General features: G+C 37.2%; 1 protein-coding gene across 12 annotated transcripts in view; it reads left to right on the top strand.

Annotated features, from left to right (window-relative positions):
* The window catches only part of LARP1B (La ribonucleoprotein 1B), a 126,823-nt gene extending 115,841 nt beyond the window's left edge, over window positions 1-10,982 (top strand). For 7 of the 12 annotated variants that reach the window (XM_040474228.1, XM_040474223.1, XM_040474174.1 and 4 more), the window contains 3 exons: window positions 586-695; window positions 1,414-1,541; window positions 10,089-10,982. In XM_040474228.1, the coding sequence (XP_040330162.1) occupies window positions 586-695; window positions 1,414-1,541; window positions 10,089-10,247 (397 nt within the window). In that variant the 3' untranslated portion in view covers window positions 10,248-10,982. Of the gene's footprint in view, window positions 1-585; window positions 696-1,413; window positions 1,542-3,582; window positions 4,853-8,878; window positions 9,428-10,088 lie in introns of those variants that run through there. The other 5 variants (XM_040474194.1, XM_040474159.1, XM_040474201.1 and 2 more) reach the window with 4 other exon arrangements.
* Window positions 10,983-17,913: the final 6,931 nt, after the last annotated feature.

The raw sequence follows: 17,913 nt of genomic DNA, 5'->3' as shown, positions 1-17,913 counted from the left end.
TATCTTTTATGAGATGTACTTTATAGCTAAAGTAGGGAAGATCTATTAGGAGCCATTTAATTAGGTTTGTCATTTATAGTTGAATAGGTCAACCACACATAGGGTCTAGGGCACAGAGTATAGTCTTTATCTCTCTTGAGTAAAGATTATGTTCAAGAGTATTTAAAACCACACACAAACATACCATTATAAACCTTGGTTTGGGAAAAATCTAAAACATTCTTAATGCCGCTGAATCTTTTGGACATTTCTTCAGAAATACCAGGGAGAGATCCTCTGTCCAAAGGAAGACAACTCTGGTTGTCCACAGGCTGCCTATCATTCTGCAGGTTCCCATTATAGTTCCATGAGGTGCTATGGCTGAGTGAACAAAAATAGCAAAGCCATCCATGAATTACTAATTAACCATTTCAGCTAAAAACAAACAAAACCCTGCATACTAAAATTTACATACATTTAAGCTCTTCTGTTTTTTGGCTTGGGGTTATTTGTGTCATGTTTCCATGTATCAGTGCTGCTAAGTATGAAATCTTCACATTGTCATAGCAAAATTTTTATCGTAAACCATTTATTTCCTTTCCGCAGGTATGGATTAGAATGTCTGTTCAGGTTTTATAGTTATGGACTAGAAAAAAAATTCAGACAAGAAATTTTTAAGGATTTCCAAGAAGAAACTAAAAAAGACTACGAATCTGGTAAAACAAAACATCCCAATAATCTTATTCTATTTAGAAATTGTAAACCTGAGTCAATAAATAGGGAGAGTTCATAACTCTTTTTTTTCAGAGTAGGCCATTTAAGACCTTCAGGCCACTATTATGGTTCTTGATGAAGGATGGATGGAGCACCATATAGTAAGAAGGCCATTCCTATGATGTGTTAGAAAATAACCATACCCATGTGTTTCCTTTATGAAGTAGTATTTTGCCATTTTTTTCCTTGACAAAACGTGAAAATAATACTCACTGATGTTCCATTACTTGAAAATTCTTTGTAACATCAGCAGGTAGGCTTCAAAAGATAGATTAGCACAGTGGGTAATGGTGCTGACTTTGGGCCAAATGCATAGGTCCGAATCCCATTTCCCCTACTTAGTAGCTGTGTGACCTTGGTTAAGTTACTTAACTTTGTTAGCCTCAGTTTACTTATCAGTAATATACATAAGTACCTATATTACAGGGTTGTATGTGGTTCAAATTAGTTTAATAAATAAAAACCATTTAAATAATACCTGTTACATAGTGGATTCTTACTAAATGTTAGCTGCCATTATTATTACAACATCTTATTCTCAAGAACTAGATAAAGTGTTTACTGGAAGGTAAATGATTAATTGCTGGTAGGATCATGTTTAATATGAATCATTTTTAAAATTCTATATAATTTAATGTGTATACTTTTCTTTGTTACTAGGTCAGCTGTATGGATTAGAAAAGTTTTGGGCTTATCTAAAATATTCTGAATCTAAGACGCCGTCTATTGACCCAAAACTTCAGGAATACCTCTGTAGCTTTAAGAGGTTAGAAGACTTCCGCATTGATGTAAGTTTTAAGTCCTTTCTTCTGTAGTCTTTTTTTTTTTTTTTTAACGTTTATTTATTTTTGAGACAGAGACAGAGCATGAACAGGGGAGGGGCAGAGAGAGAGGGAGACACAGAATCTGAAACAGGCTCCAAGCTCTCAGCACAGAGCCCGACACGGGGCTCGAACTCATGGACCGTGAGATCATGACGTGAGCCGAAGTCAGACGCTTCACCGACCAAGCCACCCAGGCACCCCGATCTTCTGTAGTCTTTTTATTACCTTTAGATTTTGAGCTATCAGTGACTTTCTTAACTTTGATTTTATAATTTTTATTTTTTTAACTTTTTATTTCACAATTTTAATGTTCTAGTTTTGAAATCAAACTTTATTTTTTTTTTAATTTTTTTTTCAACGTTTTTATTTATTTTTGGGACAGAGAGAGACAGAGCATGAACGGGGGAGGGGCAGAGAGAGAGGGAGACACAGAATCGGAAACAGGCTCCAGGCTCTGAGCCATCAGCCCAGAGCCTGAGGCGGGGCTCGAACTCACCGACCCCGAGATCGTGACCTGGCTGAAGTCGGACGCTTAACCGACTGCGCCACCCAGGCGCCCTGAAATCAAACTTTAAAACAGGTGCAAAAATAGTACAGAGAATTCTCATATACTCTGTTTACCCAGATTTCCTAAATATTAACATCTTACATAACCACAGTCCAATTGTCAGTTCACTTTAATTTTGATAAGCCCCTATAATTAAACATTTTATAGATTTAGTAGCTTTTATGTGGATATGTTACTAATTTCTCACACCACTTTGAAAATTTTTCACTTTCTATGTACCTTCATCCTATAGTTTCCTAAAATGTGCTAATGTAACATGTATTTAGGTTTCCCCACACAATAAAGGTAGGACAAGAATATTATATACATATGTAGAGACAGGAGAATAAACTTTAAACGATTTGACAAGGAAAGCATTACAAAGAAAGAATGGGATGAAAATAAGATAAAAGGAGGAAAAAGAGAAATAAGGACAGAAAAATCAAAAAAACAGAAAAGAGAGAGGTGGAAGGAATGCTAGGTCCATCTCTGCTTAGTATTGTAATTTGTTTGTCTTATATTTTGTGTAAATAGGTTTGATGGCCTAGCGATGGAATTAATAGATGTGCTTGTCTCTGGAATTAAAGTGTTTCTAGAGCAGCCTAGCCAGTTCTTTCACAAAGACATCCTTGCTCTGTAATAGTGACTTTTGCCCTATCTGAACAGGAACTAAGAATTCAGGCTTCCGCTTTTAAATACAATGGAAGACTGGAGAGGAGGTTATGGTCTTAACTTGTCTACAAATGAAAATATTAGTCTGGTGGTGGGTTCCCAAATCTTTGTAATTGGAAAGGCCTTAAAAGCTGACTTTTTTTTTTTTTTTTTTTTTTTTTTTTTTTTTAGTGCAGAATATGTTTTCACTGCCTACCCTCTCCTTGCTTGCAGTCTGAGGGGACTTGGGAGCTTTATGGATATTTATGTTTGAAAATGTTTAAAATTAATACATCAATAATGCTTTCCGGTCTCCTTATTCTAGAAACCCTAGATAGACTTTCAAACTTGCTAAAGATTATTTAACTTGGTGTCTCTTTCCCCCACTGCTGCTTTCATTTATCTGTTAAACATTATCATTCAAACAAGCCTGGGATAGGTGTTTAGGGTTGAAAGGGACTGGAGTTGACAGAGGTTGAATAAAGCACAAAAAAAGTCTCTTTGAAACATTTTCTTCGAGGCAGGGAACCTAGCTTTATATTTATGCTCTGCAATGTAGTTCAAGCCCCAAAACATATGAGAATCTTAATAAACACATGTTGAGTGAAAGAATGAACAAATACTAGTAGGCTGATTTAGTTGAGGAAGAAATGTAATACCTTAAATTGCTGTTAAGTTTTTGTTATGCTAGTAACATCTACTGAAGTGCCAACGTAGTTTCCTTCTTTCTTGAAAAAGCCTGGCCTTACATTTTGAAGGGAGGAAAAATAGTAAAATTGTCACTATGTTGTCTTTCATAATTTGCAGCCCCCTATTAGTGAGGAATTTGGAAGAAAAAGACATTCATCTACTTCTGGTGAGGACAGTAGTCGTCATAGACTTCCATCTAATTCCTCTACAAAGCTACCAAATGCTGCTAAGCCTACATCTGCTAATCAGCTTTAGGTCCCAATAAACTCTCCCAGAAGGAATACTTCACAGGAGTCCAGTGACAATTCACACCAGAAAAGTGCTGCCTCAGTTTCAACAGATGGTGAAATGCCTGAGAAATAGACTGTTATGAAAGTTGTTTGCCCTTGAAATCAACATTTGCATCAGTATTTATTTGGGAAAAATCTTCTGATGTTTAATTGTGATCATCACAAAAAAGAAAAAAGAGGAAAAGTGGTAGCATTTTTTTCTAGCAAGATAAATTCTGAAAACATTTTCCCTGATGTCATGAGCAAGGATAGTTTTGGTGACCTTTTACAGAGATCCTCTATTAATGTATTTTGGTCCCAGTATTTCTTTTTCAAAGCAATTGTTTACAAGAACAGCATTCCTTAAATATATACAAAAACAATACAAGGAATGCCTAACATTTCAGCTCATACTTCTTAAAGAAGATACAGTATGTTGTATTCATCTCTTCTATAGAGCTTTCCTAAAGAATCCGATCACCCCGTTATCAATTCATATTTGAACTTATCAAAAACAAAGGCAGATTACGTATATATTTTTTAAATTCAGAAAAAGAATATGAAATGATACATTTGCTTTTCTTGTTGATGTATAGTTTAAGGAAACTTTTTTTTTCTTTTTTTACTAAAGTAGAACTATATTGCAGTTAAATTGGAGTATGAAGTATGTGCACTTTGGATGCTGAGTTTGCTTTTTTCTCCCTAGTCATACCTCATGATTTCCATAGTTATTGTTGTGCTGGTGTGGAGTGTTCTGAATTGGCATCAGCTGGTTACATATTAGAAGTGATTTGCTTTCTGTGACTCTGTATAAGCCTGCACAAGTAATTGAAAACTGGGTTGGGATTGGTTGGAATATTGTCCTAAATCAATTAAATCTCACACTGTTTTGAATGCATCTGCTATTTGTACATCTGCAGGTGGGTATGTCACAAGAAGTCAAATTATCTTCAATTTAAAAGGAGTAGTTTTTCCTGTTTCTTTTAGTTTTGTTTTGTGCTCATGTTTTCAAGAGTTATAGCAAATTTATTTCTAATTTTTATTGCTCTTGCAACTGATGTAAATGATAGTTTCAGTTTTGTGGGATTAAAAAAAAATAAAGCGCTTATTCTAAATTATTTGAATTGATTTTTAATTATTTTGTTTAGATATAGTTGAAAAGCAAAAATATTCAAATTCTGCTAGTAGAAAACCACTCTATTTTGTGAATGAAATTTCAGTTATAAACGTATATCCAATTTATTTACCACATATATTTTCTTGGCAGAGCAGCCAGTTTAATACACTAAATTATTATTTTCTTTTTGATGTTTTTATAGGATGACAACATTGAAAAACATACAATCTTTGGATAAATGGGCTATTCATCAGTAAATGAGATTTTCATTAGTTCATTAGTTTCACCCATGCATAAATGATAATCTGCAGTTTTGTATACAATATTTGGGGGTTATTTTGATGTGTTAATTTTAAGAAATAGTCAAATTTGAATATCCAGAAAATAAATTTACTTAGAGATGTTGGAAAGAGGATGCAAAACAACTAAAGGATTAGAGTAATAAATTTCTAAATGTTTTCTTAAGTGGATATGTAGTTCTGGCTTTTCACTGAGAAGTTTCCAAACCATGCTTATTAGCTTTAAGGGGATCTCTTGAAATAATCTAAAAAGTTTTCTTGATATCCTTTTTGTGCTGAACACATACATATGAAACATGTATTTAAGATTATTTCCACTCACCATATGCAAATGTAAATTTGATTGGAGAATTGTATATTTTATATGAAAATAGTAATCAAGAGTTTTGTGATGTGTAATAAATTAGAAATTTTATATTATTTTTATTATAAAAGTAATACATGTAACTGGAAAGTTTAGAAAAGCACAAAGAAGAAAATAAAGTACCTTTTTAAAAAAAGAAAAAACCAAAATTGGCATCATGCTATACATATAGTGTTATGACCTTTTTTCACATATTAGAGGTGAGCATTTCCTGATGTCATTAATATTTTTACACTATGACTTTTACAAGTTATGTAATATTGCAGCAGGTACTTCACATTGCATCATAGTTTATATTTAGCTAATCTCCTGTTGTTGAACTATAGCATGTGGCCAGGTTTGAGCTGTTACAAACAACAATTTAATAATATTCCTACCGATAAATCTTTGTGTATATATCAAATTGGACTTGCAGGGACATTCACATTATGCCACTTCACTCTTATGAAAGACCTATCTTAGTATGGTAATGGCTTTTCTCGTAAAAGTGAAAATCCTCTTTGGATTTCTTTCAGTTCTCAAAAACAGAGACTAAGGTAGGTCTTTTGTAAAAGTAAAGTGGTGTAACAAGAACTTGAAGAAAGTGAGGGATACTGCTCTTTACGCCATTTCGATTTATGAAAGGTTTCTTAAGAATGCTTTACTCGGATGTCAGGGGACACCTGTATTGCTAGCATAAATTCGTAGGAGTTGAAATTCTAAGTAGAAATGTGTTCCCATTCTAACACACTCTAGAATGGTTGCACAGTTTATACTGAACCAACAGATCTGCTTTCCTGCATCCTCACCAACACTGGTTATTATAAATCTTTCTCTTTGATAAATTGAGAAATAAAAACACTATTTTAATGTCATTATATTAATGAGCGGTAGTTTTTATTGTTTATTAACTATATTATTTGTAGATGGCTTGATCATATCCTTTATGTCTTTCATGATTATCTTTTTCTGATTGATTTATAGAGCTTTTATACTTATCAAGAACATTAACCTTTTGCTTTCTAATTTTTGTTTCTGTATGTTTAACATGGTATGTATATTTTTTTGGTAAAAAATTTAAAAAATTTACTCCTTAAATTTTAAATTTAAAACTCAAGCAAATAAAAGCATTATTATTCAATGAAAAGAAAAACATTATTGACTATAAATCTAAACAGCCCTACCCAAAATTTATGTAAGTCCCTAGAGACTTTAGATGCTTCCTTTTCAATTTTATAAGTAAAAAGGCAACGTTAAAATAGTTAAATCCAACTACTTATGTTTTTTAAGAAATAGGTGGGGCCAAATTTAGAATTTTTTTGTACTATAAGTAGTTATAAGGAAGAAACTTAGGTTTTAAAATCGATATTTTAGTTTTAAAATAGATTTTATGTTTTAAACTTGTGTTTCTAGTTTTGGACTCCACTCTAACATTCTCTCCTTAACTTTCTCCGACATACTTCTCCTTGTTATTATACCAAACAGTGTTACCACTTTCCTTTCTGTGCTTAATCTTTTTGTTCAGTTAATTTTTTAGTTCTTATCAAACTGCTTATTTTTGTTTTATTCTTGTATAGAAGACTGATCCAATAGAGAGTAATACCTGATTCTATCACCACTAGATGGCAGAATGGAATAAGTCAGAGCTGTAGTCCTCAGACAGGAGTGTGTGTGTGTGTGTGTGTGTGTGTGTGTGTGTGTGTGTTTTGGAGAATTCTCACTCCATCTTGTGGTGACATATAATTAAATCAATTACTCTTGCATTCCTAATAGTCGTATGAGTCTCAGCAACTCATGATTACCTTGTTAGGGTAATGCCAAACTGTGCTTAAGTTATTAGTAAATAAACACAGCATTGATTTGTATGGTTAAAGATAAAGATACTCTTGCTTTGGGTTTTTGTCCACTTACTTTAAAACTTGAAGTACTTCATTAACATTATTTGTGATTAATTCTCAAGATATAAACAAACAAGAAAATTGTAAGATGCATCTGTTTAAATGTGTGGCTAACCTAAGCTATGCAGTTAATTCACACAGCAAGTTAGTGAATGGATCCTGTCTGAAATATGAGAAACTTAAAATTAGATGTTACTTAAAATTTTTTAATTAAAATTTTTTTTAATGTTTATTTATTTTTGAGATAGATGAGTGTGAATGGGGGAGGGCAGAGAGAGAGGGAGACACAGAATCCAAAGACTTCCAGGCTCTGAGCTGTCCACACAGAGCCCAATATGGGGTTTGAACTCATGAACCATGACATCATGACCTGAGCCTAAATCAGATGCTTAACCGACTGAGCCACCCAGCAGCCCCTAGATGTTACTTTTATAATATAATTGTTATCACACAGCTAGTTGAATGGCAGAGCAAGAATTTGAACTCAAGTAGTCTAGCTCTAGACCCCAAGCTCTTCATCTTAACCAGACTGTTCTTTAACAGTTTGAAACATTGAAACATATGGATACTGACTCTAAAACTGAACTGCAATGATTCTTAACTATTATGAAATTGAGTGTCAAGTCTCCTGGTTAAGACTGTTAGGTTTTTGTATCATGGACATCCTCTGCAGTAATGAATGGTATAGAACATTTAAATATGTACATTGAGTGCTATATGGTACCTCTTTTGGGGGAAAATCATGATTAGGGAACAATATCATTTATGTGTTTAAATGTTTTCCAGAATTAGGTATGGTAAAAAAAAAAAAAACAAAAACAAAAGCAAAAAACTAAACTGAACATTTTATCTAGAACATGATTATGAAACTTTGTATTACATTAGGGTTATTATTGTCAAGCAACAATACTATAGTGTTCATAAATAATGGTATGTTAGTCTCAAAAAAGCTTGAGGGAAATATGCCACACAGTTAATTAAAAGGAAGCACATCTGGCTTTATACTTTACCAATTTTCCCAATTAACTTGGCCAATTAAGACATGATTTGGTTAATAGAATGGTTTCTACCAATGTACTATACATATTTGCTTCAGTGAAAAAAGCAGAATGTGCTCTTTGTTGTTTTAATTTTGTTTTCTCCAGGTAGTTTTCCAGGTCTATAAAATTGAATACTTCTTTGCGTGTTTTAAGATATATTAGACCTTCATTACAACATGAACATAATCATAGTACTGCTATGTTTAATGTTAAAATATTCTGGTTTCCAGTTGAACGCCAGTATAACCTAAGAGGAATCTGCCTTTTATGAGAAGGGCTTTGAGAGGCGGAGGCTCTGTGAGACCCCAAAATTTAGTATGTAGAATTTTATATACTTACAAGATCTTTGGGGGAGATAATCCATGAATCTGAACTATTGTAATGTCTCACTTTTAGTTCTCTCCTCTTACATATTGAGTAATAATTTTGCTTATTATGTTTTTCCAGCATCACTACTATGTTACTTTTGCCTCATCATAAATATCCAGTCTCTGAGCAGGATATGAGACTCTGCCTTTCCATGACCCATGGCCTCTCCCAGGCTCAGTGACGCTGCGATGACCTCCCACTGCCACTCACTGCTTCTCACTTCCTTTTGCATGAACCAGAGTATATAATCTAAAGACCAAGGGAGGCTTAAAAATAGCTCCCACATTTGTCAAAAACACTTTAAGAAACTTCTCTGGGTTGTCAAGGCAGTATGGTATAATGCAGTGGTACTCAAATTGGGGGTAATACTTTCAGAGGAGTTTATATAGACATAAATCATTTTAAAGGAATCAATTTCCAGATTCTCAACTTCTGTAAGTACTCTTTTGTAAACTGATTTATCTGCTCAATATGCTTGAGTTCCTGGTAATCTCTTTCCCACTTTATAATTTCCTTACCCATCCCAACCCAAGTATTACTCTTGATGTGAAAGCCATTATGGGCCACACAGAGGTGAAACCTTCTTTAATGATTCGTTGAGCTCTCATAAATTCAAGATTTGCTGAATTTGTGTTTAAGAATATTTCTGTTAAGAGTAAGGCTTTGTTGGGGTGCCTGGGTGGCTCGGTTGGTTAAGCATACGACTCTTAAATTTGGCTCAGGTCATGATCTCAGGGTCTTGGGATCGAGCCTCACATCAGGCTCCGTGCTGAGCATGGACCCTCTGCTCCTCATGCACGTGCTCTCTCTCTCTCTCTCTCTCTCTCTAAACAAACAAACAAACAAAAACCTGTCTTTATTTTGCTTGGTGTTCGGTGTGTTGTTCAATGAAAGAACATATTTTTATCAAGTCATACAGAATATAGTTACTGTCCTCATTTCATCTGATAAAATGTTTAAAATTTTCTACTTCCTGTTTACAAGAAATATATTTTAAAAATATTTGCCAGAGAAATTTGTTCTTAGCATATTAAAACATTCTCTTTCAGGGCGCCTAGGTGGCTCAGTCAGTTAAGCGTCTGACCTCGGCTTAGGTCATGATCTCTCTGTTTTGAGAGTTTGAGCCCCGCGTCGGGCTCTGTGCTAACAGCTCAGAGCCTGGAGCCTGTTTCGGATTCTGTGTCTCCCTCTGTCTCTGCCCTTCCCCTCCCTGCTCGTGCTCTCTCTCTCTCTGTCTCAAAAATAAATAAACATTAAAAAAAATTTTTTAAACATTCTCTTTCATTAGATTTCATTAAAAAGTTGGATCCTGATTCCTCTCAAGATAGGCATTTCCAATAAACTTGTAGCAGAGATTGTCAAGCTGATTAATCCATTTCTCCTTTCCCTGGTGCATACTGCTAGACTGCAAGCCCATCTTCCTGCTGTCTCAGGTTTGCCAGTATAACTAGTTCTGGGTTTTGGAAAGGTAGAGGAACTAAGGGGCACCACTTCCAAACCTGCCCACATGACCATGCCATCTCCACGTTCATTTTTCCCTTTCTGGGCTATGTGGAAGCTACATGTTGAAGACAGTAGAGCCTCAAGATGGGAGGAACCTGTGTACCTGAATCACCGCCTCATCCCTTTTGGGATTCCATATTATCAACCAATAGTCTTCTGTATTAAGCCATCAAGAATTTGATGTTTATCTGTTACAGTAGCTAGTATTACCTTAACTAGTAACACAAAATTTACTACCTATGTTTAGTCATTACCCAAATGTGTATATATATTGTCTTCCTCAATTCTGTATTAATATTTGTAATAAATCCAGAAAAAAAAATTTACCAATTAGAACTTATGGTCAGAGGAAAATAAATGAAAATTTAAATTATATACTTATTTTTGTTGTAGATATGTATCTGGTGATAAATAAGACTTTCAAACATAAACATGTATTAAAAATATGGAGAAAATGGAATGGAAATACAAGTTCTTGGAGAAGACAGAACGGTGTAAATTTTCTAAATGTTAAAGAAGGGCTTGCTCATATATTTAAAAATGGATGTAAATGGGTTTCATTGGATTCACTTAAAAGGTGATGTTTGTAATTACAAGTATCAATATTCATAATATGCTGGAAAATTTGACCTTTGCAACTATTAACATGAAAAAAATTAAATGTCAGCTTACAATTTTATGAGGAATGCATAAGTTTTGAAAATTAGAAGGTTTTCAAGCAAAAATATTTGAACACTGATGCGAGCAGGGAAAGTGCAGACTTTGGACTTAAGTAGCTCTGCAGCCAAACTCTGGTTCTGCTGTATCACTGGGCATGTTATGTTAACTTTGGGCCCTTATTCTACTCCCAGTATTTAAATGATAATGCATGTAAATTACTATCTAGCACTAACCTGTTCCTATTAAGTACTTCCAGGAGGGGAAAAAAAATTAGCCACTCAGGTGAAAAGTAATTCATCAAATCCTTTATTTCTGGGAGTGAATGAAAAGTTAGGTCCAGCGAAGGGGAAGAACTTTATTTGGGAGAGTGGGGATAATTTGGGGACAGAAGGATGAAAAGAAGCTCTGCATGGCAACATAGGACCAGAAGGACCCTTATTTGGGAGGACACTAGGACACTAGGAAGGACAGCAAGGTTGTGAGTAATAGGAAAGTGAAAAGGAAACTTAAATTTGCTTTAACTTACTTTGGTTCTAGTCTACCAAGCAACTAAAATAGTTCTCAAATTTAAAAATTGCTCAAGGGAGAGAGGGAAGATGGCGGCGTAGGAGGACGCTGGGCTCACCTGCTGATCACTTAGATTAGACGCGTCCTGCTGATCACTTAGATTCCACCTACACCTGCCTAAATAACCCAGAAAACTGCCAGAGGATTAGCAGAACGGAGTCGCCAGAGCCAAGCGCAGACGAGAGGCCCACAGAAGAGGGTAGGAAGGGCGGCGAGGCGGTGCGCGCTCCACGGACTGGCGGGAGGGAGCCGGGGCAGAGGGGCGGCTCGCAGGCCAAGCAGAGCCCCCGAGTCTGGCTTGCAAAAAGCGGAGGGGCCTGACGGACTGTGTTCCGACAGCAAGCTCGACTTAGCGTCTGGGAGGTCATAAGTTGACAGCTCTGCTCAGAAAGCGGGAAGGCTGGAGGACAAAGGGAAGGAGAGCTGCTGAGCCCCCGGACGACAGAGCTCAGTTTGGTGGGGAACAAAGGCGCTCGCCAGCGCCCATCCCCCAGCCAAAATCCCAAAGAGAACCAGTTCCTGCCAGGGAACTTGCTCACTCCGCGCAAACACCCAACTCTGCGCTTCTGCGGAGCCAAACCTCCGGCAGCGGATCTGACTCCCTCCCGCTGCCACAGGGCCCCTCCTGAAGTGGATCACCTAAGGAGAAGCAAGCTAAGCCTGCCCCTCCTGCCCCTGTGCACCTTGCCTACCCACCCCAGCTAAGACGCCAGATCCCCAGCATCACAGGCCTGGCAGTGTGCAAGTAGCCCAGACAGGCCACCCCACCCCACAGTGAATCCCGCCCCTAGGAAAGGGGAAGAGAAGGCACGCACCAGTCTGACTGTGGCCCCAGCGGTGGGCTGGGGGCAGACATCAGGTCTGACTGCGGCTCCGCCCACCAACTCCAGTTATACACCACAGCACAGGGGAAGTGCCCTGCAGGTCCTCACCACGCCAGGGACTATCCAAAATGACCAAGCGCAAGAATTCCCCTCAGAAGAATCTCCAGGAAATAACAACAGCTAATGAGCTGATCAAAAAAAATTTAAATACTATAACAGAAAGTGAATTTAGAATAATAGTCATAAAATTAATCGCTGGACTGGAAAACAGTATAGCTGACAGCCGAGAATCTCTTGCTACAGAGATCAAGGGACTAAGGAACAGTCACGAGGAGCTGAAAAACGCTTTAAACGAAATGCATAACAAAATGGAAACCACCACGGCTCGGATTGAAGAGGCAGAGGAGAGAATAGGTGAACTAGAAGATAAAGTTATGGAAAAAGAGGAAGCTGAGAAAAAGAGAGAGAAAAAAATCCAGGAGTATGAGGGGAAAATTAGAGAACTAAGTGATACACTAAAAAGAAATAATATACGCATAATTGGTATCCCAGAGGAGGAAGAGAGAGGGAAAGGTGCTGAAGGGGTACTTGAAGAAATAATAGCTGAGAACTTCCCTGAAGTGGGGAAGGAAAAAGGCATTGAAATCCAAGAGGCACAGAGAACTCCCTTCAGACGGAACTTGAATCGATCTTCTGCACGACATATCATACTGAAACTGGCAAAATACAAGGATAAAGAGAAAATTCTGAAAGCAGCAAGGGGTAAACGTGCCCTCACATATAAAGGGAGACCTATAAGACTCGTGACTGATCTCTCTTTTGAAACTTGGCAGGCCAGAAAGAATTGGCACGAGATTTTCAGTGTGCTAGACAGAAAAAATATGCAGCCGAGAATCCTTTATCCAGCAAGTCTGTCATTTAGAATAGAAGGAGAGATAAAGGTCTTCCCAAACAAACAAAAACTGAAGGAATTTGTCACCACTAAACCAGCCCTACAAGAGATCCTAAGGGGGACCCTGTGAGACAAAGTACCAGAGACATCACTACAAGCATAAAACATACAGACATCACAATGACTCTAAACCCGTATCTTTCTATAATCACACTGAATGTAAATGGATTAAATGCGCCAACCAAAAGACATAGGGTATCAGAATGGATAAAAAAACAAGACCCATCTATTTGCTGTCTACAAGAGACTCATTTTAGACCTGAGGACACCTTTAGATTGAGAGTGAGGGGATGGAGAACTATTTATCATGCTACTGGAAGCCAAAAGAAAGCTGGAGTAGCCATACTTATATCAGACAAACTAGACTTTAAATTAAAGGCTGTAACAAGAGATGAAGAAGGACATTATATAATAGTGACAGGGTCTATCCATCAGGAAGAGCTAACAATTATAAATGTCTATGCGCCGAATACCGGAGCGCCCAAATATATAAAACAATTACTCATAAACATAAGCAACCTTATTGAGAAGAATGTGGTAATTGCAGGGGACTTTAACACCCCACTTACAGAAATGGACAGATCATCTAGACACACGGTCAATAAAGAAACAAGGGCCCTGAATGAGACATTGGGTCAGATGGACTTGACAGATCTATTTAGAACTCTGCATCCCAAAGCAACAGAATATACTTTCTTCTCGAGTGCACATGGAACATTCTCCAAGATAGATCATATACTGGGTCACAAAACAGCCCTTGATAAGTTTACAAGAATTGAAATCATACCATGCATACTTTCAGACCACAATGCTATGAAGCTTGAAATCAACCACAGGAAAAAGTCTGGAAAACCTCCAAAAGCATGGAGGTTAAAGAACACCCTACTAACGAATGAGTGGGTCAACCAGGCAATTCGAGAAGAAATTAAAAAATATATGGAAACAAACGAAAATGAAAATACAACAATCCAAACGCTTTGGGACGCAGCGAAGGCAGTCCTGAGAGGAAAATACATTGCAATCCAGGCCTATCTCAAGAAACAAGAAAAATCCCAAATACAAAATCTAACAGCACACCTAAAGGAAATAGAAACAGAACAGCAAAGGCAGCCTAAACCCAGCAGAAGAAGAGAAATAATAAAGATCAGAGCAGAAATAAACAATATAGAATCTAAAAAAACTGTAGAGCAGATCAATGAAACCAAGAGTTGGTTTTTTGAAAAAATAAACAAAATTGACAAACCTCTAGCCAGGCTTCTCAAAAAGAAACGGGAGATGACCCAACTAGATAAAATCATGAATGAAAATGGAATTATTACAACCAATCCCTCAGAGATACAAACAATTATCAGGGAATACTATGAAAAATTATATGGCAACAAATTGGACAACCTGGAAGAAATGGACAAATTCCTGAACACCCACACTCTTCCAAAACTCAATCAGGAGGAAATAGAAAGCTTGAACAGACCCATAACCAGCGAAGAAATTGAATCGGTTATCAAAAATCTCCCAACAAATAAGAGTCCAGGACCAGATGGCTTCCCAGGGGAGTTCTACCAGACGTTTAAAGCAGAGATAATACCTATCCTTCTCAAGCTATTCCAAGAAATAGAAAGGGAAGGAAAACTTCCAGACTCATTCTATGAAGCCAGTATTACTTTGATTCCTAAACCAGACAGAGACCCAGTAAAAAAAGAGAACTACAGGCCAATATCCCTGATGAATACGGATGCCAAAATTCTCAATAAGATACTAGCAAATCGAATTCAACGGCATATAAAAAGAATTGTTCACCATGATCAAGTGGGATTCATTCCTGGGATGCAGGGCTGGTTCAACATTGGCAAATCAATCAACGTGATACATCACATTAAGAAAAAAAAAGAGAAAAACCATATGATCCTGTCAATCGATGCAGAAAAGGCCTTTGACAAAATCCAGCACCCTTTCTTAATAAAAACCCTTGAGAAAGTCGGGATAGAAGGAACATACTTAAAGATCATAAAAGCCATTTATGAAAAGCCCACAGCTAACATCATCCTCAACGGGGAAAAACTGAGAGCTTTTTCCCTGAGATCAGGAACACGACAGGGATGCCCACTCTCACCGCTGTTGTTTAACATAGTGCTGGAAGTTCTAGCATCAGCAATCAGACAACAAAAGGAAATCAAAGGCATCAAAATTGGCAAAGATGAAGTCAAGCTTTCGCTTTTTGCAGATGACATGATATTATACATGGAAAATCCGACAGACTCCACCAAAAGTCTGCTAGAACTGATACATGAATTCAGCAAAGTTGCAGGATACAAAATCAATGTACAGAAATCAGTTGCATTCTTATACACTAACAATGAAGTAACAGAAAGACAAATAAGGAAACTGATCCCATTCACAATTGCACCAAGAAGCATAAAATACCTAGGAATCAATCTAACCAAAGATGTAAAGGATCTGTATGCTGAAAACTATCGAAAGCTTATGAAGGTAATTGAAGAAGATTTAAAGAAATGGAAAGACATTCCCTGCTCATGGATTGGAAGAATAAATATTGTCAAAATGTCAATACTACCCAAAGCTATCTACACATTCAATGCAATCCCAATCAAAATTGCACCAGCATTCTTCTTGAAACTAGAACAAGCAATCCTAAAATTCATATGGAACCACAAAAGGCCCCGAATAGCCAAAGTAATTTTGAAGAAGAAGACCAAAGCAGGAGGCATCACAATCCCAGACTTTAGCCTCTACTACAAAGCTGTCATCATCAAGACAGCATGGTATTGGCACAAAAACAGACACAGACCAATGGAATAGAATAGAAAGCCCAGAACTAGACCCACAAATGTATGGCCAACTAATCTTTGACAAAGCAGGAAAGAACATCCAATGGAAAAAAGACAGTCTCTTTAACAAATGGTGCTGGGAGAACTGGACAGCAACATGCAGAAGGTTGAAACTAGACCACTTTCTCACACCATTCACAAAAATAAACTCAAAATGGATCAAGGACCTGAATGTGAGACAGGAAACCATCAAAACCTTAGAGGAGAAAGCAGGAAAAGACCTCTCTGACCTCAGCCGTAGCAATCTCTTACTCGACACGTCCCCAAAGGCAAGGGAATTAAAAGCAAAAGTGAATTACTGGGACCTTATGAAGATAAAAAGCTTCTGCACAGCAAAGGAAACAACCAACAAAACTAAAAGGCAACCAACGGAATGGGAAAAGATATTTGCAAATGACATATCGGGCAAAGGGCTAGTATCCAAAATCTATAAAGAGCTCACCAAACTCCACACCCGAAAAGCAAATAACCCAGTGAAGAAATGGGCAGAAAACATGAATAGACACTTCTCTAAAGAAGACCTCCAGATGGCCAACAGGCACATGAAAAGATGTTCAGCGTCGCTCCTTATCAGGGAAATACAAATCAAAACCACACTCAGGTATCACCTCACGCCAGTCAGAGTGGCCAAAATGAACAAATCAGGAGACTATAGATGCTGGAGAGGATGTGGAGAAACGGGAACCCTCTTGCACTGTTGGTGGGAATGCAAATTGGTGCAGCCGCTCTGGAAAGCAGTGTGGAGGTTCCTCAGAAAATTAAAAATAGACCTACCCTATGACCCAGCAATAGCACTGCTAGGAATTTATCCAAGGGCCACAAGAGTACTGATGCATAGGGGCACTTGTACCCCAATGTTCATAGCAGCACTCTCAACAATAGCCAAATTATGGAAAGAGCCTAAATGTCCATCAACTGATGAATGGATAAAGAAATTGTGGTTTATATACACTATGGAATACTACGTGGCAATGAGAAAAAATGAAATATGGCCTTTTGTAGCAACGTGGATGGAACTGGAGAGTGTGATGCTAAGTGAGATAAGCCATACAGAGAAAGACAGATACCATATGGTTTCACTCTTATGTGGATCCTGAGAAACTTAACAGGAACCCATGGGGGAGGGGAAGGCAAAAAAAAAAAAGAGATTAGAGTGGGAGAGAGCCAAAGCATAAGAGACTGTTGAGAACTGAGAGCAAACTGAGGGTTGATGGGGGGTGGGAGGGAGGAGAGGGTGGGTGATGGGTATTGAGGAGGGCACCTTTTGGGATGAGCACTGGGTGTTGTATGGAAACCAATTTGACAATAAATTTCATATATAAATTAAAAAAAAATAAAAAAAAATAAAAAAATAAAAATAAAAATTGCTCAAAAGATTGCTTTTAAGTTGGTGTAATTATTTTATATGTACCATATATAGCATGTACTTTATGAATCTCCTCCCTTGGGTTCCATGTGACTTCTATTTTAAGTAGCTCCAGAGTGATACCAGAGAATTAAAGTAGGTCAACTGCTACCTGCATTTGTTTCCTTTATAATTCTTTTAAATCTGAGAAAATTCAAGGCATTAAATATGGCAATTCCTTTACCTAGTATCTCTGTTTCTAGTTTGTACCTACTGAGACAGCAGATGAATGCCAGTGGCCATGGCTAGAACAGAAACTGGAGAGGGCTGTGGAATTGCAAAGTTCATGCCTGGTAAATGGACAAATGCAATTAAAAGGATAGCTGGTGTCAGCTGACCTTTGTTACTTTGCACGC

This window comes from Herpailurus yagouaroundi, unplaced genomic scaffold (genome assembly GCF_014898765.1).
Source record: "Herpailurus yagouaroundi ecotype Mexico unplaced genomic scaffold, PumYag 28, whole genome shotgun sequence".
NCBI classification, from domain to species: Eukaryota; Metazoa; Chordata; class Mammalia; order Carnivora; family Felidae; genus Herpailurus; species Herpailurus yagouaroundi.
Note: the sequence above shows the minus strand (reverse complement) of the source record. Positions and strands in the feature narration are given on the sequence as shown.